Raw genomic sequence first — 22,508 nt, 5'->3', positions numbered from 1 at the left:
GTATATTCTTTCACAATCTCTACTCTTCTAGTACCGCATCACTTGTCAAACTATAGGCAGGCACTTTTTCACAAAACGAAGAAATTCTTTGCTACCGTGAAATCGATTGTGAATGCACATGAATACATTGTCAAAGTGTGAGGTAACTTGTCTGTTCGTTGTTAATTCATTCCAGCAGCCTTCGAAGTGTGGGAGGAAGTCACAGTAGCAGTCACAACATTGGACGCAGTGTTCGTTCATCTCTGCGTTCCAATAGTGCTATTTGTGACCGCAAGGTGTCCGCTTCTACCCTGCTTGGTTCCGCCAACGAAACTCGTAGCGAGACCGACAAGTGGCGTTTGCAGCCTCGGCCGGATGGTCTTCCTGGCGTCATAAGTGATGTTCGAGCAAACTGGTCGTAAGATACACATTCTCGTTTTCTTTATGGCACTCTCGGCGTAACAAAATATTCGCTAAAGCCTCCCTGCTGGCTCAGGTGTAAAGGAGTTTCACCGCGAGGCATATGGGCGCATGTTATCCGGAAGAGAGTTGAAATACCAAGTGAGGCCTTCATGGACCCTGTAATAATTAAGTGTTCTGCGTTATGGTCGACATCATGTTGCTAATATGATACTGAAGTAGTGGGGTAGCGAGAGTGAAAGACAACATTAGTACAGGTAAGGCTAATACCTACGAGTTCAGCAGAAGGTAGAGTATTTTGGAGATAATAGCTCAACAAAAGAAGGAATGGCACCACCGTCATTTACTAACAGATTATATGCACTTGAACCTCAGCACACCGGTGTCTCGCACTTCACCACTAGTGCCATACGGCCTCTGTGACTAGGAACCAAGCTCACATCCTATAGGAGGGTTGCACAGGGGCGTGGCCTACGAGATGGCGCCAGCGTCGAAGAGGCAGCGCATCCATCTTTGTGGTCTCCCTCCCTGCCGCCGCGGGCAAGCAGTCGCAGAACGTACACTAGTACGAGGTACACTCGCGGCTGCGCGCCTGTGCAAGATTCCTGTGCTCATAATGGCGAACTGTGCCTTATTTGGTAGCTACAATCACTCGAGTGAGAAGGCTGGTCATGAGAATGCGTCTGATGTCGGCTTTTTTTTTTCTTCCATACCTAGAATGATCGTAAACCAATCGAAATGTTTGGATGGTTCAGCCACACACTATACCACGTGTGCGTTAAACATTTATTTTCTGATAAGTGTTCATAACCTATGCAACATTTTAGAGGTTCGCGCTTGTGGTGGAAAACTTGGGTTTTCGCGACGTGCTATGGAGCTTTGTTGACACAGCAGGAGACGAGCGTGCGCACTACGACCGCGATCGCTGCTTATCAGCGGTATCATTCAGGTAGGTGCTACGTGTTACTGATTTATCTGTGTTAGTAAACAGTCAGCGAAGCAATGTGTTTTCGTTTACCCATGTTTAAAGAGCTGAGCACATTAACGTCGATCAGTTACAATTGGGACTATGTGATTTCTGGGTGCGCAACTGCCCGACGCGCGTCATTGGACCCTGCAGCAAAGAGCATTTTTGATCGCAAGCGGCTTGGGCTCAACCATGAACAAACTATGACAATTTTATCGCCTCACATGCTCTTGCAAATGGTGAAGCTCTTCTACACAAAGAATTCGGGAAACGACACCACCGCGGTGAAAAAAAAAAAGAATTATTCGTCCGAGCACTGAGCAAGGAAAAGCAGTCACGTTTCCGACGACGATGCGGCGGCCGTCTCCGAGGTTGTTGTTGGACTCGATGCTGTCGGACCCATCCGCTAGTGACATAGTTTTGGGTGTCTATCAATTTACAAACTTTAAGCTCGTCCCTTGTTGCAAAGCTTGTGTCGCCAACAAGGTGGTCCTTAATGTCCGTGAGCTTGATGCGGGAATAACACTTCAAATCCCACACAGCTTCATCGCTGCTGAAGTCGAACGGGTCGATATCCGCCGCAAATGTGAACCTTATGTTCATAGCGAAGTTTCGCCGGACTTCGGAAGTCACGCGCGTAAGCACTCAGTCGAATTTCACCACGTTGGTACCGTACGTAGCGGCACGCACACAACCTCTCACTGCCGCTCGCCGCTTCAAAAAGGGCGCGCTTAGACCATTGACATGGCGGGGGAGGCAAACGCCGCTAGCGCCTCAAGCGGATGACGTCACGTGCAACCCTCCTATTAGGTTAGGAAAGATGGCCCATGGCCTTTCCGCTACGCCGACCAACTAAATATAGCTGTCTACGTCATTGTTAATGCCGCAAGCTATTTCGGGTGCTGGTTTAACAACGAAGATGTCTACGTGCAGGCATAATCACCACTACTTGAAACCAGCAAAAAAAAAACAAAAAACTTGGAGGATGCTTGAGCTTCTCATTCAAAAGTACACGGCAGCGCACTCGAGCCCCGTACGCATCGTCTTCTATATCGTCAGTTCGAATTCAGTTTTCTGATGTCACCTGAACCACGCCACAAAAAAAGAACAAGAAAGAAAGAAACGTCTGTGTGCGTGACATTGACTGTTTCAAAGTTGTCTGGGATGCCTATACTACGAGTACTTTTTCGAGGTATCCACTCGAACAAAATGTAACGTTTTTGTATTGAAGTAAAGTAGCAAATTGGGCTAGTTGGAACATACTCAACACGATTAGCACACAAAAAAGAACAAAAACATAAGAAAGTGCCCAAAATAAGCGCTGTCTAACAGTTGAAAGTTTGATAAAAGAAACGTGTCATATATACACAGACAGGAAGGCATAGAAAATCTTAACAACACGCACCAAGCATGTAATAACGTATGCTGCAGATGCGGAATCTCCGCATCTGTGGGAGCGATTAAAGGCTGGCTCACGCACCTGTCTCTTGCTTTTATGATTTCAAACGCTTCAGCAGTTTCACGCGTGGGCTGGTCTCTATGCCTCACCAACACAGCGCTCTTGTTAAACTCAGCTGGGCAGCCACACTGCCGGCCAGTGGAGGGCAAGATGCGCAGATGGTGTACCTTTCGGAGACCGAGAGCTGACTGTGCGAGTGAAGGGGGGTGCTCGGCCACTTTGTCATGCAGGTGCATGTGCAGTATGGTCCACTGTTAAAGGGAACACTTGAATGTACACTATCGATATTCCTGGCTCTCTAAGAGCAAGTGGATTGAGAAACAATCTTCATGCAATTCAATAGTCTGTCAAGAGGAGTCGGAACTTTTAACCTCCAGTAGGCTCGTGCATATCGAAGCCGCTATGCTTCCGTAACATAGCGAAATCTAAACACGCAGGTGTTCCTTTTAACAGTGGAACCGTCTGTACATTGGGCAGTCAGGACGTTGCCTCAACGTCCGTCTAATGGCGAATTCCATTGGGAGAGCAGGTGCACTCAAAAGCACGCTCAAAGTGCTCTCTTCCGAGGCGGCGTGTTTCAGTGGTCGAACAGGAGTAGGAGCACTGTCATCCATTGGTAGAGCGAGGGCGCTTTTGCTGCGCCGAGAGCAGCCAGGAGCAGTTCTGTCTGCTCCCTCTTAAAAAGCGGAGTGAGTGGAAAACGCAGGAAACCACGTGTTTGGAACGTCATGTCCGGACATACCCTCTCAGCAATCCTCCTCACTTGTTTACATTTTGCGGCGTCGTGTCGGGCGGTTATGGCGGCAGCGAAGCGTGCGTGGTGCTCGGGCTCGAACGATTTTAACGTCGTAGCGGCAGATTCTGGCAGTGAACGTCCACCTTGCCTGCCTTCAGATTCACGGATGGCGGAGGCAGCAAAACGTCGTCGTCTTGCCGAAGTATTTGACGAGCTAGACGATGTCAGCAGCGATAGCTGCTGGAGCTCTACGTCCGAGTCGAGTTCAAGCAGCAGCGACGATGACGACGAAGTGTATGCAGCAGCGTTTCAGCAGCTCTTTTCTCTGCCAGAGCGAAGGCCGAAAGTGGAAGCATATGTTACAAAGACGGTGGCTAGCTACTCCGACGAGGAGGTGAGTCATTCGGCTTCTGTTTTAATTAGGTTGCTTAAAGGCCTGTTTTCTTCCAGTTCAAAAGAAATTTCCGCGTCACGCGGCCGGTCGTGGACTTCTTGGCAGCAGAATTCGCCAAGTCACCGCACTGCCCTCAGAACAGTGATCATGGTGGCCTGCCTGCCAAGTCGGCTGAAGAACACATTCTCTCCTTTCTTTGGTGAGTGTCCGTACGTTTAGGAATGCCGCTGTCATCAGGTCACTGCATAATCCGTTTTATAGTGGGTTAGAGGCATATGAAATATTGCAAATAAATGTACCTAATTCGCAGCATGTCATTGGACCACCTTGCTTTAAACTTGTTAAATGCTACTAGCGAGTGTCGAACGTAATAGAGTTATAGTATTTTGTGAAATGCTTTCGTAGTTTGTACACCTACACACTGAGCTTCACAAAATTCTCGTTACTAGAATCAGTGGCAAAGCATAATTCATGATGCATCATTACAAACAACCATGAAAACTTTTGCTCACGAAGCATTTCAAATCGGCTGTGTCAGCAGGTTCACAGTGAGCTTCATCTCCACACTTATAAATGTAATGCGCGAATTAAAATTAGAATTTGTTATTTAGATAGTGCTTCTACTAATCAAATATTTTGAGTTTCTAAGGTGTCACCCAAAAAGGTGGAATCGTGTTTTCTGACTTCAGTTGTCTTGCTAATTTGCTTCATTGACAGCGACAGCATTGTTAACACCATTATTCAGTCATTGACAGCAACAGCAAGCTTAATTCCATTATTTAATTAGAGTATCCTCTCCTTTTCAGGTATGCAGCCAACAAAGCATGCATTAGAGATGTCGCTGGCCGCTTTGAAGTCGCAGAAAGCACTCACCACAGAATGATGGGCCGAGTAACTGCATTCCTGCTCGACATAGCACCGAATGTAATCAAGTTCCCCAGTGACCTGCAGAAGCTTGCTGTGGATTTTGAGAAGGTAACTATGCTTTTGTAAACATGCTATTTAAGGTATAAACTACAGTTTTTTTCACACCAATGTCATACAGCTCTACACAACTCAAGGGACCAGACTAAGAGGAATTACACCTACTCAAACCACAATAAGGACTGAAAGCAACTGATATGCAGGATCAGAACTGCAAATGAACAGAAAATGTAAAAATGCAAGAGATATGAAAGAGCACCACACAGTCAAGCCTCCTTCATGTGTATTACAAATGCTGTCAGCAATCGGACATTTTTCTTGAGTAGTTTTGACCATGTGATGCTGTTTCATATCTCTTCTATTTTCCCATCTTCTGCTTAGTGATGTACATCTAGTACTTGTCCTGCATGTACAGTGAATAAACCTAGAGTTCAGTTACTTGTGCACTCTGTATGTACTCTGTATGTGTCATTAATTCCCCTTCGTGCGGTCCCATGTGTTCTTTACCGCTCTACTATTACAATTATGAATTAGTTAGTGCCAGAATGCACCTTTTAAATAAGTTATTACAATTATTTTTCCCAGATGCTTCACAATTAAATAGCCAGTTAATTTCAATCATGTGTACCGGTAGTGTATTGCACTCGCCGTTATGAGCTTCAAGTCTCCAGTTTGTTTTAAACTTTTCCGCATGTTATTGGCACCTTTCATTACCCTTAGTGCCATGCTTATTTGACTATGTGTGTGCACATTTTTTTCTCTTGCAGCTGTCGGGATTCCCAGACACAATTGGGTGTGTTGACGGAAGCTACATGCCTATCAGGTGCCCAGCCAGGAAAGTGCGATCTGTTTATATAAACCGGCACCATTACCTATCCTTGACACTTCAAGGTGTTTGTGACAACAAGAAGAGGTTTCTTGATGCCAGCACTGGCTACCCAAGCAAAATTCATGACGCACGCATTTTCCGTCGGTCCAGGATTTCAAGTGTTTTGCCACAACTGTGCTCTAGCAAGTACCATATAGTGGGGGATGCTGCATATCCTTTCCGGGAGTACCTGATGACACCAATTCGAGACTATGGGAATCTTGACAGCATCAAAAAAACCTTCAATGCAAGACTCTCCGGGACAAGGGTGCTTATTGAAAATACTTTTGGCGATTTAAAAAATCGTTTCAGACAACTGCACAGGTTGGATATGTGGACAGTGGATAACATGTCCAAGTTTATCATTTCATGCTGTGTGCTTCACAACCTCTGCATTGATTGTGGAGATTTGCCAGAGAACCTGTCACGAGACCTGTCACTTACCTCACAAACAACAAATGTAGACTCAAGCTCTTCTGCAGTTCAAGTAAGCAGCAGTAGTGTAGCCCAACAGGATAGCCTATTACGTGGCTTGGCTAGCATCAAGAGAGATCACTTGATGATAAAAATGGGGTTGCAGAACCAGCAGCCATGAAACAAGGAATTCCTTTACGTGTTATGCAGTTGTGAGCAAATATATGCTTACCAAAGGCCCACCTGAAAAGCTGAACTCGTTAAAACACCTTCAAGGTTGGGAAAAATTGTCCTTACCACACACCTGTTGGCCCATTTGCATTTTCTCAAGGTAGTGTATTGTGCCAAACTAGAAAATAAAAGACATTGAAACTAAGTAATCGCTTTGGGTAGTACGTTTATTTATTTAAAACTACCACTTTATTTTGGAAGTCCAAAGGCCTGACGGAGAATCTCCATTTTTTCTTCATGCATTTTGCGCCGCTCTTCACGAAGCACCTGTCGCTCGGCCTGCCTTTCAGCTCTTCGATTTTCTTTTTCTTGACGTCTGGCCGCCTTTTGAGCCTCCTTTTCTTCTTGCAGTGCCCTCATTTCAGTAAAAAACAACTGCATGTGTGCCAGGCGTGCAGTTCCTACCCGTGGCTTCGTGTCGGGATTTGAGGACTGCGTCTTATTTTCCTCAGTGGTGTTGGCAGGTGACAACACGGCCGGAGATTCGGGCGAGGCTTTGAATGTAGCCCCTGAGGCGTCTCGCTCTACCTCCGGTTCAATGCTGTCATCAATGCTTTCAATTTTTTTCACCTCGTCGTCAAAAGGCACAGGGGTGGGTGAAGCACCAGACCTTTTGTTATGGTCGGAAGACGCCTTCCGACGCCTAATTACTGTTTTGTACCTATTTTCACACTGTTCTGGGGTTTTGGCTATGCCAAGCACAGCCTCGATGTCCATCGATATTTGTTTAAAGGCTTGCTTCCTGTTTTTGAATTTTTTAAATGGGCCAATCTGAGGGAAATATTTGAGGTAGTACTCTAGGAGCAGCCTTGTTTGCCCCTCTGTCCATTCAGCAGCTAGAATAAGAAAGAACCAACACATAAATGGTTTATTGGGAAACTGTCGGTCATTGTGCAGGCATTACTTATAATTGAATAATTTAACACACAGCACGGTCACTTGAGCTTAATTATCAATCAGCAAGCATTAATCAACAAAACAAGCATTTGCGCAGACTAGCAAACATACATAAGTGATAAGTTCTGGTATTGTGCATGTAAATGCAATATGCAAATTGTGCCAGTCTTCCAGTAATTGTAGTGGTCTGCTTTCCATGCTCTCTTTTTTTTTTTGTCATTTAAGGATCACTCCTACAAGTACACTTTTACACGCTCTGATGCATGCTTGTTAGATTTACCCAAGAACACTTGCTGAGGCAATTGTAGACACTCAGTGTTAATATACTTGCCTCCACCTCCTCTCCTGGAGCCTGATGGCTTGCTTTGAGCACCAGTCTCCCCGTCAGCTGATCTTGATGCAGTGGGAGCTGGCAGGTGCAGAGTATCTGTGCCATCTAAAAAATATAAATGAGCAGTAAATGTAGTGCCTCGCAATAATGTTAATACTAATACTTACCACCTCCTGTTTCAACGCATGGCAATCTGAGCTCCATGCGCATTTCTTCGCTCCCTCGCCTTGGCACATCGCCAGCCATATTTGTACGCAGAACTGCATCTGTTTTCACACAATGATGGAAATGTAATCAAATCAGTTATATAATGAAAATGGTTTCTCAAGTAGTCAGCTACATTATGCAAACTCGGATGCCTTACACTCGAAGGTAAGCGGATTAGAGCAAGCAAAAAACAAATTCTAAAAAAGTCAATTCATCATGTTACAGGGCTGCATGAAACACTGCACAAATCACTGATAATTAAAAAAAAATATCGCTTATCATACGTAGCATCTCGACCCTGCGATAAGAAATCGTGCTTCCGAGGAGATGTATGGCTTCACCGTATCACGTGGGATGCTGATCTGCCGTCTGGAGACATTAGCCACTTAAAAATCAGAAATAAAAATAAATTGTTACTGCGTGCAATACTTAGCTGCACCCACGTGACACTTGCTACACGCCACTTCGCAGTTACTTTTCTTAAAACGCTGCGAATCATTCTGTTGCTGATGGAGGGGTCTGCAATGTAAGTTTGTTTTGAATTAAGGATTAATTACTCATGCAAGGAAACTTGGCAACAGGATAGTGTACTGCAGTACTTCTAGAATTGTTTACGTTTTGTTAACTGCTGATGACAGCAGCAGCTGGTAACTGCATGAACAGTCTGATAAAGCTGTCATATCCACGGTGTTTTTCTGATATGATAAAGAATAGTGGGCTTAGGTCCACGCGCGCAAGAATGCATTGCATGCTGCATGCGCGACAAGTGCGCTGAAACAAATAAAAAGCAATCAAATTCACTTTACCTTCCGTACTAGATGGTGCCTGGTGTTGAATTAAAGACAGTAGGATGCGCTGAGCTTCCGAGTCCATCATGTAGTAGTATACGAAGCAGCAGCTTTGCAGGATAGCGCGCAAGCGAGTGCGCTGTACCAACCACTGCCACACGTGCTTTCCTTGCCCGTCCGGATCAGACCGCACGTGTTTTGCAGCAGAGGACGCTGGGATGCACAACCTTTCTCCTCACTCGCCTTTTTATTCCCTCACACCTGCTCTGCGGAGGTGTGCCGCATTCCAGTGGCAGGTCGAGTGACGCGGCTCTCAGTGCTCTGCCCCCTACTCCTCTCTGCTCGGCACCCTTACTCCTGTTCTCTCAATGGAATTCGCCATAAGGGAGCATGCACTCAATTAAGTACACCATATCCGGCTCAAGCAAACCATCTCCCCGCGGTTTCCCATAAACACATGGTTCCCTACGGTGGGGGACGAATGGGTGGAATAACATTTAATAATGTCCAGCAAGAAGCACGCGAAAGGACTCAGGGTTCCTAAGTTGGAACTGAGAAGCCTAGCCTAACAGCCGATCGGCTGTTAGGCTAGGCGATTCGAATCGCGGGCTTGCTGGACGGCCCATTTCTGGTTGGCTAGGCTGGCGCTACGCAAGGCAGCCGCCCACCTCGCCGAAGTAGCATCGGGGTTAGCATCGTTATGCATTGTAGTGCACTCCCAGAGCATGTGTCTAAGCGTAGCCGGGGTGAGTTTGCATTGGTCGCATATATCATTATCGTAGAGTTCCTGGTAAATGGCGTAGAGGACATGTGGATTTGGTATAACTCCGTTTGTATTAGCCTCAAAGTGAGTGCTTGAGGCCGACTTAACTTAGGGCCTAGCGGCGGGAAGACCCGACAGGAGAGGTAGAAGTGCTTGGTAAATTCATTACAAGTGAATGGCACGTCCCTGTTTTCCACAGCCTCGAACCAGCCAGTATCTGCGCGGTCAGTCAATACGTGCGCAGCACTGTGAGAGGATTCATTGAGGTTGACGGGGCCGGCAGGGATCTGTCCGACCTGAGCAACCAAATAAGCGTATGATGACCGAGTTTTTAGGACTGTTCTGGAGAATGCGCAAGGCCTGCGGGGAAATCCTGCCATTAGCGAAGGACATGATTGCTGGTCTATACTTCTAAATTGTCGTCAACTATAGCCAGTGCAATAGCAGCCTGCTCGGCCACGAGCGGGTCCCTGGTGTAGAGCGTTCATAGTCAGCTCTCCTTCGTGGTTAATAACAACCGCGGTGAATTTGAGACCACTTCGATAAGAGGCGGCGTCTACGAAGCAGGCTTTGCCGTCGTGTTGATGATTTTTGAGAATAGTGGCGGCTCGGGCTCGGCGTCTTAGGTAATTGTGTTCCGGAACATTTCTGGGAATGCGAGTGGTCGTTATAAGGTCTAGAAAACTCGCTGGTATTCAACAGAGTCACCGTGGTATGAATGTTCCGTGTAACCGAGTTTCTTGAGGATATGTCCACCCGTCGCTGAGGAGGAAAGGCATGTGATCTGAGAGCGCTCCTGTACCACCGCAATTTCTACTAAGGTGTTGCGGATACCAAACTGCAGAAGCCGATCCGAACAAGTACTGCAGGGGATGCCAGTGGCACTTTTGATCGCTTTCCTGATAAATGTCCTGAGTTTGTCTCGTTCGCTTCTATACCAGTTGTGCATAGCAGCAATGTACGAGAAATGGCAGAGCACGAAGGAGTGTACTAGATGGACGAAATTTTCTTTCTTTACTCCATTGTGTTTGTTGGCAACTCGCTCGAGCGGGCGCACAGCGTTGTTAGTTTTGCTTACGAGCTTGTTGACAGTAACACTATTGGTGCCTACACGGTAGACAATGGTGTAATATCATCTGCTGATAAACTTTAGAGGAGCTATTATGCTGAAAACAGAACTGCATGTGTGCGGTAAAGGGTCCGCAATTGTGAAAATAGTCTCTATCACTCCAGTACGGCGTCTTCCCGCCCCGCAAGTATCGATTTCATATTGTGAATACTACAAAATTTTCATCGCTGTCGTTACGTCCCACCTATAGTCGTAAGGCTTTTCGTCTTCCGCGCAGAGAGTGGTTCCACGCTTCCTACCTGTGGTACGCCATGATGGCTCTTATGGCAGCCGTGCTCCTCACCGCCGTGGCAGCGGTCTTCTTGGACCTACACTTGGCCGCCGAGCTCACTGGCGAGGAGCAGTTCACTGTGGCCGACTGGCACGAGTCGCACCACGCCACCGAATCACGGATTGTCTCGGTCAGCACAAAAAACGAGCCATTGAAACTTTTACTATCGCGTGAACAACCTGCCTTAGAGTAAATCGGGTTTCATAGCAGTATTACTCGCTGAAGAGTTTGCAAGCATATCGCTTAAAGAGGAACAAAGAGGGCGGAATGCAACGGTGACCGCGAGTGAATATGACGATAAAGTCAAATATAAAGTGCAGGTTGAGAAGGATATGTGCCAAATATCAAACCGATTGACTATCTGTATTCGTTCAGCATCATATATATTGTTGCCCTAATAGCGGCTCATACTTGACTAAATTTAGATGTGGGTAGACCTGTGGCCAAATCTATAGCAGTTCCCAATATCTTCGCAAGAAAGGTATACATTGACCTATTTCGCAGTTTCGCTTATCGTTACGGGAAACGTAACAATGCTTCATGCGACTGTTAGTGAAAAAAAAGAGAAAGCCGTTCCAATTGTGCTAAATTGTTCTCTGATGAAAATTAAAATCAATTATAACAAAAAGAAATAAAACCAAAAATAAAAATAAATATAAATCATTGTTCACGATTTAACTTCGGGCCACAGATGCGGTAAATATAATAAATCTGACAAAGCAAATGTATAACAAGGAAGAGGAAAAGTCAAAGTAATATTCATGCAGTAATCGAGCTGAAAAATTGAGCATTGTGTAACTGCTACTGTACATGCATCTCTTGCCCAAATTTCTTAACTAAATAAATTAAAAAAATGAAAAAAAACGTACATATACTGCGCTTACGTTTCGCACTAGATAGTACATCGGCAATTTTTGCTAATTTACTCCCTGCTTTTACTTTGTTATCTATCGCTCTCGTCACGTTTTCCCATAATCATGTAATGTGTGCAATAAAATCAAACCTCTGTCTTGCCGTAGCCCACTGGTTCCTTCGCCGCAAGCCACGATGTAAAGATCTCGACCGGGCGGCCACGGAAGGGTCACAGAGCAATGAACGTCGCCAACAAACATGGCGGCGGCATGAGCGTAATTGATGGAGCAGAGGCGTCCGGTCTAGGGCAACCAGTAGTAGCTGTCGGCTCGGGCACCAACGCCACTGCCAATGAATACGACGATGACGAAATCGAGAAGGTTTTACCACCGATACGCGAGCGGGTGAGGGGCTTTCGATTTACGCTGCTCTGAATAACGACAGCCGACGTGTTGTCTGTGTTGTGTTTAAGGCATTCTATTTATTTCTTAACGGAATAACTGGTATGCAAACATTTCTATTGCAAAGAAGTCTTAAGGAACCACGTTTAGGTATCATACTAGGATGTTTTGACATGTTTTTTTTTTGTGTGTGTGTTCAATAACCTTGGCTTACTTGAGGTGGAAAATATCGCACGAGGGGTGTAAGGATTCAACTCACTAAACAAATCGTTTATTCTTTGTAAAATATAGAACAGCTTTGTTTTTTGTTTCAATTGCCTTTATCTAACTTGCCGTTGAAGACAAGTGCCATTGCTCGTTCTGCATAGTGCTGAGAGGCGGGCATGGCTGCGTGCGAACAAGAAATTCATATACTGGTATTATTTTTTTATTGGTGTCTGTACTCACTTGAGCTGTCAAACTTGTATTCACTTTTATCTTGCTAAAGTATTAGGTAGCCTGATGTACAGCACTTTACTTATAGCGTTTGAGTGCTGCACGAATACTGCACATCGCATTTATTGCGAGTAAAAGATAGCATATTTTTATCGCTTCGCTTTCATTACATTTCATTTATTTGCCATAAGAGACGAGAAAGCTTTATTGCCTCGGCCGTATTTTACGAGCAGGCGGACAGTAGCTGCACACAAAACCTTTAAGGCGCTGTGCACAAGTGGCGGTATATGAAATATCCCTACGCTGCGACAATTCCTGTGTGTTTAGAAAAAGCTGGCAACGATTTAGAGTACTTTGATACTATGGGAGAGCAGAAACCCATGTCAGAGTAACGTACGCCAGCACTATCTACATCGGAATGATCACGATGTATTAATACATTAATGACAATGAGGGAAAATGCTAATAGCCTATATATAAGAGAAATTACGAGCATTGTCCTAAGTATCGCAACACCTGCGGATGTGAACCATGCTTTGCGCAAAGCGCTGACTCTCTGCAAAAACAGCAAATAAACTAGTAGAGAGTTCTTGAAAGCATATTTATATCAAAAAAGAAAAGGCCTGATTGTGTCAGTGACACACCTCTACCATAATATTCGACAGAAATTCGCTTTTTCGGTTGTTTTGATCATATCGCTGCACGTCGTGTGTTCGCTGTTTATGCATGCGCGGAAATATCTTCTTTTTTATTGTGCATTTCTCGGACTGTCATTAAACAGTCTGTAGTTCCGCGTTTCGCTTTTTGCTCTTTTTCTCCCAGTCGAGTGTACATGAGAAATATAGGCACCAACGCGTCCCCTAAAAAAAAAGTGCTTTTGGTTGTTATGGCAGCGAGGTTTATTAACGGGGTCAAAATTACGGCCAGCTGGAACAGCTTCGCCGTTTAACAAAAAAGCTGTTAGCTTTGCGTGGCATTCCTGTGACAAGAATAAGCGCTCAACCAAGCTGTATTTTCTGTTATTCGGTGTTTTCGCTATAAGGTTCTGCTGTCTAGCTTTGTGAGTTTAGGCTGTATCAAGTTTTGCAAAGTTCTGCAAGTGATATATTAGGCTTTAACGTTCATATCCCAGTGGTCGCAGGAACTATGTTTAACCTTCGTTCACTTTCTATGTACAAGCTTCATTCACGTATTTGCCCATGTTTAGCAAAGCACACCCCTAGGCCAAAGTGAGCGTCAACTCTGTCTCCCGTCGGCAAGAGTCATGGCACTCCGTCTATGGCCAGCTCACCTCTAGAACGCGTACCGCGTTATGGGAAGTCACGGCAATCCATATCTGGCCAGCTCACCTCTCCATAGAACGCGCGTTATGGAAGAGAGCACGTGCTGGTTTGTGAAGATGATAATTGTCGGATTCAGCAGGCGCACAACACCTGACATAAACAGATTCACTGTTAACAGACCATCGTGATGCATCAGAACGAAGTGATTTGATTTCGACACCGATTGATTTCGACACTTTTGATTTCGACACCGTGGGCGCGGTTTCACAGTGCGGTCACGCTTCTTCTTTGATAAGTGGAAATCATGTTGCCTGTTGCACGTGGAATGGTACTCCAACGTCTCTGACAGATATTTCGGCCGCATACAGGACGCAGACTTGCCGAACTCGGTGATCCCAAGTGTAAGATAATGCCAACTGTGGTGGGGCTCACTTGTAGATGCTGGGCGACGAATACACCAAAAATGAAGCTAACATATTTTTGTTAACGTTATTTCCCTGCTCCAATGAGGGAAAAGCGTGAGCGCTGCATGACAAGTAAACGACAGATGTCCATTGTGCGATGCCCAGAAATTGCGTCAGTGCTGCTTTAAACTGTAAATTGCTGTTCGCAGTCGACCAACAGGTGCGGTGACGCCCTGTACGCCTTCTGCGGCGTGCTGTATCACTGGTACCACTACCGAGCTAGCACGGACCAGTGCGTGTTCACGGTGACAGAACCGGTGCGCGTGTGCAACCACAGCCCCCACCGCTTCGCCACCATGGACGAGTGTCGACGTCTCTGCGTCGTCGAGGGCATCTACGACTTCGTGGAAGAAAGACCAGAGACGTGCTCGGGAGGACCGCTGTTCGCGCCCTGCACCTGGTGAGGCATACTCATGACGAATACTGCTTGACTTATGAGCTTCCCATGGTTGAAATAGGAGGGCAAGCACACTATATGCCCCACGAAGAGACGACACGACACAAGTGCTGTTTCTTTTTTCTTTTGTTCATCGGCATTTTGTGTGCTTACGCTGCCATGTTAACTACGGTAATGTGTACCAACAAATCCCGAACGAAGTTCTGTTAATCTCTTTATTGACTATAGGTAAGATATAATACACCTCTGACGAAGCTCAAGTCCGCGAACGGAGATCACCAGATGCAGTGATTACAATAACCCCCCTTTGCCGATTCGGATGAAGTTCGATGCTTTGCAATCTTGACCAAACACATCTTGAAAGCATCGGTGAACAGCAACACGAACTGAGCATGGCAGGGACAGAAGATATCGCAGTGGAGTACTCATCGCCAAACAAGACATCTTCTGACGGTATCCGCAAGTCAACGAAAGAGGAGAAAGTGGTTAGTGCAACAAAAAAACTAAAATCGCAATGTATTCAGAGGACAAACAGGCATGCGTACTAACGACTCCACAAGGGAGCTCGTATCCTTCTTGGAAAAAGTCCCCTCTGGTCATATTGCGTTGTTTTACGGCCATTGTCACCTCACGGTATATATTCATAGTACGAAAACCGCAGCGAAAAAGTACACACAATCTTATGCCTGACATATTAGAAACCATGGCTATTGACCAGAGTGGGCAATCGTACATCAGAGCAACAACAGTACTTACAAAAAATAAACTGCATGGGCGAAAACCATCCACTCAGAAAAAAAAAATAACGACCAAGCAGTGCATCAGGTGACAACTGCTATAAAAAGTAATATCTATGAATGCGCTATGTATTTATTTATTTATTCATTTATTTATTTATTTGTCATCGTCGTTGCAGTTGGCTGGAAACCTTCCTTATGAGTTCCTTATGAGTTTACAGGAGTGCGAGAAAACAATTAGGCAGCCTTGCAACATTGATCAATAAAAATTGCTAAAGCGGGTACACTTGGCCACTGGATCAGTTCTCGTAATTTAGAAAATCGTTTGAAAAGGGTAGCCTAGATGTTTTCAGACGATATTTTGTGTACCAGCTGCTTTAAAGCAAATATGCATTATTTCAAGGGTTGCTTTGTGTAAATATAGACATCAATGTTTCCTAGCGCCTTACTGTGGAGACTACAAAAAATATCTTAGCTTCTCCCCCCTATATAAGAAAGACAGAAAGCGTATATAGGTGACCATCTCTGTTACTTGAAACTGATTTTATCCAACAGATATGGAAGTGGTGAAGTGAAGGAAGACATACGTAGCAATAACTGACCAGCTATAAACTACATGTCATTGCCTACCTCCGCATGTCTGTCTATGACCTCGTATATGTTCATGTCTTCATTGCCATTGTGCACATTACGCGGCTATCGTAGACAAATACACGTCTCGTTGCTCATAAATTAAGCTTCAGAATGTCTAAATATGCATTTCCAAATGCTATAGGATGATAGTGAAAGTATCGCACCATCTGTGGATCTTTGACTACTTCAATTATTCAGAGCATCACTGCACTGTTCAACTTTAAGGAGCCTCCAGAAAAACTGAGAGCTTGTCATTATCATGTTACGTCGCCGTAATCATCATGCGAATTCATCATGTGACGTCAAGTAAGTGGAGTCGTGATTACGTCGCAAAATTTGATAATCAGTGAGGTCCTGAAAAAGTCGGAGCTTTGCCGCAAAGGCGAAGCAATGAACGAGATAGCAACAAATTGGAAGGTCACGCGCAGAATCGCCAGCAGATAGAAACATGCTCCGCGTTTTTCACACACAAATGACGCACGAAACCTACTCTCAGGTACAGATGAACGTGAATAAGCATCTCAGTTGTTACTTTGCTGTGTTTGAAAAGCGCGCTCATTTTGCAAACGGAGATTGCAACGATCGCAGTGACCTTTGTGCGCCCGATAAATACAACAGAATCGTTCCGGTGAAAGTCGAAGGCCAGCCAAGACGTACCATTCTCCCCACCTCGAGATAATGGCGCACGAGTGAGCGTCGAACCCCTGCTCTCCGTGGGCAAAGTGTGCGTGGGAAATGAGAGTGCGCGTCAGCGTCATGTCTAAATGGGGCTTTAGAATACGCGCGCTCATCGCGCTGTCTTGCTGGTAATGTGGAAAACACAATAGCACCCCCCCCCCGCCGAGATACCCGGCATCAGCGGTATGTGGTAGTTATAAATAGCTTCCGGTTTGAGCGTTGAAGGACGTGCGCCTCGGTGGCTCAGTGGTTAGCGCCTCACACTCACGACTCAGAGGTCCCAAGTTCGATTGTCCGCACCAGAGTGTTTTTCTGGATTATTTTTCTTTCTTGCGCTTTCGTATATATAGATACGTATACATATAGGGTGAGTGACGGCGATGTCGACGCCGGTGGCTAAATCCAGGCGAGTGTGACCATTAAATCACTATCGCAATAATAGGTCACATGATGACGTCATCAGGTGATACTTTTATGCATCACTCTTATTCATGTTATTTTTCGCGTTTTAGCAGATATCCGAGACTGTTTTTAGATAATTTTAGTCAAGGCAGTGGAACACTTGACTGAAATCTTCCATCTTCCGTAAAAAAACAAGTGTTGCACAGATATAAGGACAATGTGTTACGTGAAATTTTTCAGACGTACATGGTGATGTGCATGGGCACCGACTGTGTCAGTGCTCCTTCACTCACTCTTAATGATAAGGAATTCTGATATCTTGAAAAATGCCCAGATGCATCATGGCCTAATGTCATCGTCACACACACTCGCATGCGTCCTGGTCCTTCTCTGGTACCCCTCCTTTCTTCCTATTGGCTTCATTAGTTTTATATATTTTTCTTTATTTATTTTCAATACGTTACATGTAAAAGGGTGGTACGGTTAAAGGCAGATCAACCACCTCAATATAGGCTTACTACCTGCTGTTTAGCGGGGTTTAGAGCATTTCGAGTAGTTATACAATGTAGAAATGTGAAGCACTGAGAGGGAAAAACTACACATAGTACTGTTAGCAACAGGTGGCGACACACGTAAAACAGTGTAATAAAAAGTGCTTTTTTTGTTTTCACGACAGTAATGTCGTAAACCACTTGTTGCTTGAGGTTTTGCTCATAATATAAAAGCACACAAGACAAGACATATAAACACACAATAAACCAGCGGTTGGCAGTCAGCGCACGTCGTTCTTCTCGCCACATGTATTTGTGTTTATTAGGCACTGTGCATTATAATGGGCGTATGCAAGTACGCACCTGACTGGCACACCTTCGTGAGCCGCGTGTCTCCGCACTCACCCGCACATCTAGTATTTCCCGTACAGCGTCACCTCTGAAGCTTGTAACTCGTAACATAACAAGCGAGACACAAGTTAGTACATCATATCTACTATACTCGCGGACGTTTCTTGGCAATAAAGGGAAATCTACGGGGGTGGAGCGTCTGAGCATGTAGCCATAAGCGGAGTAGTCCGGCATGGCACACGTCTCGTACCGCTATGGAAAGTCCTGGCTACGCATAGTCAGCGTTGCTTTCAACGGAGACGCCGTTTATCGTTTTAGGTATATACGGGCAAAAGGCGCGACTTTCTCACGCGTGCAAAAAGGCAAAGTGAGAGCGCAATTAAAGTAAAACAATTGCAAGTATATCACCTGTGACAGCTGCGTGCTGTCTGAAAGAGCTGCATTAAAATATTTTTACATAGTATATCTAACATTATATCGCACAAAATCCAAAGCAGAAAATATGAACACCATTATACAATCAATAGTGGTAGGATACATGCGATTTGGCTCTGTAGCGTTTGATTCATATTCAAAAAAAGTCGTCCGCGAGTATACATCTTCAGAGTAAGTGGCTAACGATTTAGAGTACTTGGTAGACTATGGAAGATCATAAAACCGTACCGTGAGCCTCATGCACTGAACAATGCATTATACATGTATTGCGAGGGTGAAATCGTACAGCGAACATCCATCCTACGTTCTCTGCGAGAGCGTATATACCCATAAGAAAGATGTAAGTAATAATAACTAAGTGGGCGTAGTCGTACGGGCATCAAGGTTATGTGCACTGCATACAGAAAACAGTTATATGAAATTCAACAAAACTGTCTGGTAAGCTATAGTATACTGCATATTCTATGCAGCAAGACGGCTACTTGGGCGAGTTCGTATCGTTCATATTTCAATTCAGCGCACAACAACAAAAAGGTCGCAGCATATTTACGGGGTGAATGATGGAGAGTGCGACAAAGCATCCGTCCGTCCATTCGTTCTTGCTTCCGTCTGTCTATGCGTCCGTGTGTGTCTATGCGTCCGTGTGTGGATGGACACTATCCATGTGTCCATCCGCCCGTCCGTGCGTGCTTCTGTTCGTGCGTCCGCACGTCCATCCGTGCGTCCATCCCTGCGTTCGTCCATGCATCTGCCCCTGCGTCCGTTCATGCGTCCAACAGTCCGTGCAGCCATCCGAGCGTCCGTCCATCCATCTGTCTGTGTGTCCGTTCGTCCATCTAGTCAACACTCCAAGTACCACCATCTCGCATCTTTTCATCATATATTCCGCATATAGAAACACCGCCATCCAGTTGACATTCCAAGGACTAAACGAGGGGTGGCACGCGCACATTTTCTTACGGCTTGCGCTTCGTGTCTACTTCCCACCTTTAACCAACTCGAGTTCATGGTATATACTAGTTCACTGTATTCATAGCACTGCGGCCCAACGCTCGCTAAACCTTTCTAAAACCAAGGAGGTTACACCCAGCGAGTATAACGTAGCAACCCTTTCTTGTCAGATAGTGCTCAATGTACATGCCAATGGCTGCTAATGGGGAATGACAGGAGAATTCTGCTTTTAGTTAACGCGCACACTGCGAATTTTTTATTGTTCAACAACGCACAGGAGAAATCTCCCACCGGCACCACCTTGCAAGTCAAAGCGTAAGACATGTTACGCACTACTACAAGGGACAAACGGGTGCCACTTTGAGGAGCCTCGCCCCTAAAATTATGAGACTGATAAGTGAGAGAAGTGATTCTTAAAAAGAGAAAAGAAGAGAAAAGTGAGCCCCGTTATTGTCTGCTTCAGTGAGCGACACCGCCACAGTAGCTCACGAGGGATGGGGGTGAGGAGGGATAAAAAGGATAGGAGTAAAGATGTAGGAAAGCCGAAGAAGGAGAAGAGAGGAAGAGACTTGAGGTGGTGAGCCAGAGCGAGCGACGGCAAAATGAGGGGATAGAAGAGATAGGAAAGATGGGAGCACGGTCACTGGAGTCCAAGGAGGGGGCGCACCTGCGAGAGCTCCTTTCGGCGTCCGTGGATGGCGTAGAGCAAGTCCAGTAAGTCAGAGCTGCACTGTCGTCGGAGGTGGAAGGTCGTCGGCGGCAGGAGGTGACGTAGGGCGAGCCCAGTTGGCCAGAGCCACGCTGACGCCGGAGGTCGCAAGCGCGCGGAGCGCGCGAGCGCATGACCGGTCGGCCCGAAATCCAGCAAGCGAGTCCAGACTGATAAGTGAAAGAGCAACGCACAACACAATCACCGGTGTGCACGCCGTTCATTAATCTTCAAGTTCGGTCACCTATGCTGTGCGGTGTTGAATTGAAATATGAGCAGATCTTATGCTTTAGCGCAAGAGAACACGAGCACACAGAAGACGCAAAGACGCACTCTCGAGAGACAGTAGCGCCCTCTCTTCGTGTCTTCTTTTGCATCCTCGTGTTTGAATAAATATAATAATATTTGGGGTTCTACGTCCCAAAACCACGATATGACCGAAAGACGCTTTAGTGGTGGAGGGTTCCAGAAATTTCAACTGTTTGGTGTACTTTCATGTCCTCTAACATCGCACAGTACAAGGGCATCTACCATTTCGCCTCCGTGAAAATGCGACCGCCATGGTAGGTATCAGACTCGTGACCTTTTGGTCAGCAGAAGAGCACCCTATAGGCAGTGTTCCACCGAGGCAGACTGCCCTCGTGTTTCTTGCACTAAAACGTGTTGCATGAAATTTTGTGATTCGCGGACATTGATAACCGCCGTGAAACGCAGGCTGGACGTAAAGCCCACCTGGGCCATCTTCAATGGTGAGAAGTGCGTGCGCTGGCCTTTCCCTGACGGGCTCTGTCCGGCGCGCAACAACAGCGCCGTGTTCAAAAGTCGCCGAGAGTGCGCAAACAGGTGCCTCTCAGCTGTTGAAGAGAAGGACGCCAGCACTCCCGGCGACCCTTGTCCTGTCGGTCCCGGACCAGCCGAGGTGTGCAGACCAGAGGTGCTCAGGTGGGAAATTTGACACACAGCGAGCCTGTCTGGCAAATTTCTTAATCGGTACGTTGTCTCTAATGGTCTTCGCAGGTTCCCTTACTTCTCGCACCACTCGGCCAACGAGTGTTTCCAGGCATCGGAGGAGTTCCTCCGAAATCGCCGATGCCTCACGACGCCCACAATATTTCCGGACAAGGAAAAATGCCGCCAGCAGTGCATGGGGAAGACTCGGAGACGGCGGTGACACTCACGCAACGAAAAAAAACCCGCCGTCACTGGGGATGGTGTTTCGTCGTTTCGATGATGGACCTGCATACACTCGGGGCTCCTGGAGCCCTAATTGGTGCTAGGTTTGGTTGATTCAACGACAAGTATGCGTGTGTGCAGCGCTCTTCGAAAGAATGCTATAACGTTCGTTAACTAAATCATATGTTACCATATTTATTCGAAATAAAGTTTACCAATAATAGGCTAAGTATTAGTTTGGTGTTTAACCTCCCAAAACCTTGATACACCAAAGAAAAGTTCACTAACCACTTCTAGATGACAGTGTCAACATTGTAGTTAATATTGAACCTACTTTTCGAGACCCATTCGTTCTCTTCTTCGTGAGATGACTGTCTAGCCAGCTCCGAAGATGGCAATTTTTTCTGCAGTGGTGTCTCCCTCTCCGTCATCGTTTTCCCCACCATTCTTGTTGCGGCGTCGTTTTCTTGTTGCTGCGTTGGTTCCGACCACTAAGAAAAGTCCTTAGCTACGGAGCCGGCTAGAGCAGTAGTCTTATAAAGAATTGACTGATCGGTTCTTGGCACGTAAGGTCCGTTTGAATTTTAATAAAAACTATGCACTAAATGTGGCTGGCAATTTCGTTTCATTCGCATAATTTTTTACTCAGTCAGACAGATCTCTGTCGAATATGTTTAGATTTGAAACCATGGTGTGATTGAGAGACGCCGCAGTGGAAGGCTCCAGAAATTTCAACCACCTGTGTTTCTTTAACGTGCACCTCACCCATGTTGGGGCAAGCCCCCCTAAATGGATGAGCTGGCGTACAACCAGGAATGGTACTGCGTACGGCTCAGTGGTACGTAGAGTGTCTTTTCGTAGTACGAGTGTGAGTGAACAACTTTATTCTGTTCCTGCAGGTTACCGGGCTGGGTTCCCGCCTAGGTGCTGGTTGAGAGACTATGTCTCTCCGCAGCTTTTTTGGCCTGCTGGATCACTCAGAGTTGACTGCTAAAAATTATTCCAGGCAACATGTGTAATTAGTGCCATCTGTTGCTAGAACATAAGATTGAACGTTGATGGAAATATTGAAACCTACAAACAAAATCTGTGATTTTAGTCATATATTTTTTTACTTCCAATTGAGCGATGTACCACACAAAGCTGCCTCTATTTCGTTTGCGTTCATGCTCTCACCACTCTCGCGTCGTGTCGGCGCCAGTCCTATCGCTTCGCGTGTTTCGGTGCATCGCCTCTTACGTGATGTCCAGAGGTGCGAGGGTGGGTATTGTCGAAAGGATAAACGATTCACATCAGCTTCTCCAAGTGTGCGCATAGAGAGATTCATCCCACAGAAAA

The 22,508-nt window shown here is 45.9% G+C and overlaps 3 protein-coding genes across 4 annotated transcripts in view; 2 read left to right on the top strand and 1 right to left on the bottom strand.

The window, feature by feature from the left end:
* The window catches only part of LOC119173826 (uncharacterized), a 46,956-nt gene extending 25,557 nt beyond the window's left edge, over positions 1–21,399 (top strand). Inside the window, exons 2-7 of one of the 2 annotated variants that reach the window (XM_075895643.1) lie at positions 176–397; positions 10,725–10,908; positions 11,798–12,034; positions 14,363–14,613; positions 20,712–20,939; positions 21,015–21,399. In XM_075895643.1, coding sequence (XP_075751758.1) covers positions 176–397; positions 10,725–10,908; positions 11,798–12,034; positions 14,363–14,613; positions 20,712–20,939; positions 21,015–21,168 — 1,276 coding nt within the window. In that variant the 3' untranslated portion in view covers positions 21,169–21,399. The remainder of the gene's footprint in view (positions 1–175; positions 398–10,724; positions 10,909–11,797; positions 12,035–14,362; positions 14,614–20,711; positions 20,940–21,014) is intronic. The other variant, XM_075895644.1, reaches the window with a different exon arrangement.
* Positions 3,478–6,537, top strand: LOC119161052 (putative nuclease HARBI1). The gene is made up of 4 exons (XM_037413376.2): positions 3,478–3,955; positions 4,012–4,154; positions 4,762–4,930; positions 5,647–6,537. The coding sequence occupies exons 1-4, from the start codon at positions 3,554–3,556 to the stop codon at positions 6,340–6,342; spliced, it is 1,410 nt and encodes a 469-aa protein (XP_037269273.1). The 5' UTR covers positions 3,478–3,553; the 3' UTR covers positions 6,343–6,537.
* On the bottom strand, positions 6,542–8,847 carry LOC142817824 (uncharacterized). Its single transcript, XM_075895642.1, has 4 exons — positions 8,634–8,847; positions 7,788–7,886; positions 7,621–7,725; positions 6,542–7,228 (listed from the first exon to the last, which is right to left on the bottom strand). The coding sequence occupies exons 1-4, from the start codon at positions 8,701–8,703 to the stop codon at positions 6,582–6,584; spliced, it is 921 nt and encodes a 306-aa protein (XP_075751757.1). The 5' UTR covers positions 8,704–8,847; the 3' UTR covers positions 6,542–6,581.
* Positions 21,400–22,508: the final 1,109 nt, after the last annotated feature.

This window comes from Rhipicephalus microplus, chromosome 5 (genome assembly GCF_043290135.1).
Source record: "Rhipicephalus microplus isolate Deutch F79 chromosome 5, USDA_Rmic, whole genome shotgun sequence".
NCBI classification, from domain to species: domain Eukaryota; kingdom Metazoa; phylum Arthropoda; class Arachnida; order Ixodida; family Ixodidae; genus Rhipicephalus; species Rhipicephalus microplus.
The sequence above is the reverse complement of the archived record's forward strand: the minus strand, read 5'-3'. Positions and strand labels throughout refer to the sequence as shown.

Bases quoted from the DNA above. Each gene is read 5' to 3' on its own strand.
- LOC119161052 (XM_037413376.2), top strand. From the start codon at position 3,554: ATGTCCGGACATACCCTCTCAGCAATCCTCCTCACTTGTTTACATTTT. The intron at 3,956-4,011 runs GTGAGTCATTCG...GTTTTCTTCCAG, and splicing joins CTAGCTACTCCGACGAGGAG to TTCAAAAGAAATTTCCGCGT. The intron at 4,931-5,646 runs GTAACTATGCTT...TTTCTCTTGCAG, and splicing joins TTGCTGTGGATTTTGAGAAG to CTGTCGGGATTCCCAGACAC.
- LOC142817824 (XM_075895642.1), bottom strand. From the start codon at position 8,703: ATGATGGACTCGGAAGCTCAGCGCATCCTACTGTCTTTAATTCAACAC. The intron at 7,887-8,633 runs GTAAAGTGAATT...GTGTGAAAACAG, and splicing joins GGCACCATCTAGTACGGAAG to ATGCAGTTCTGCGTACAAAT. The intron at 7,229-7,620 runs GCAAGTATATTA...TTCTTATTCTAG, and splicing joins CTCCAGGAGAGGAGGTGGAG to CTGCTGAATGGACAGAGGGG.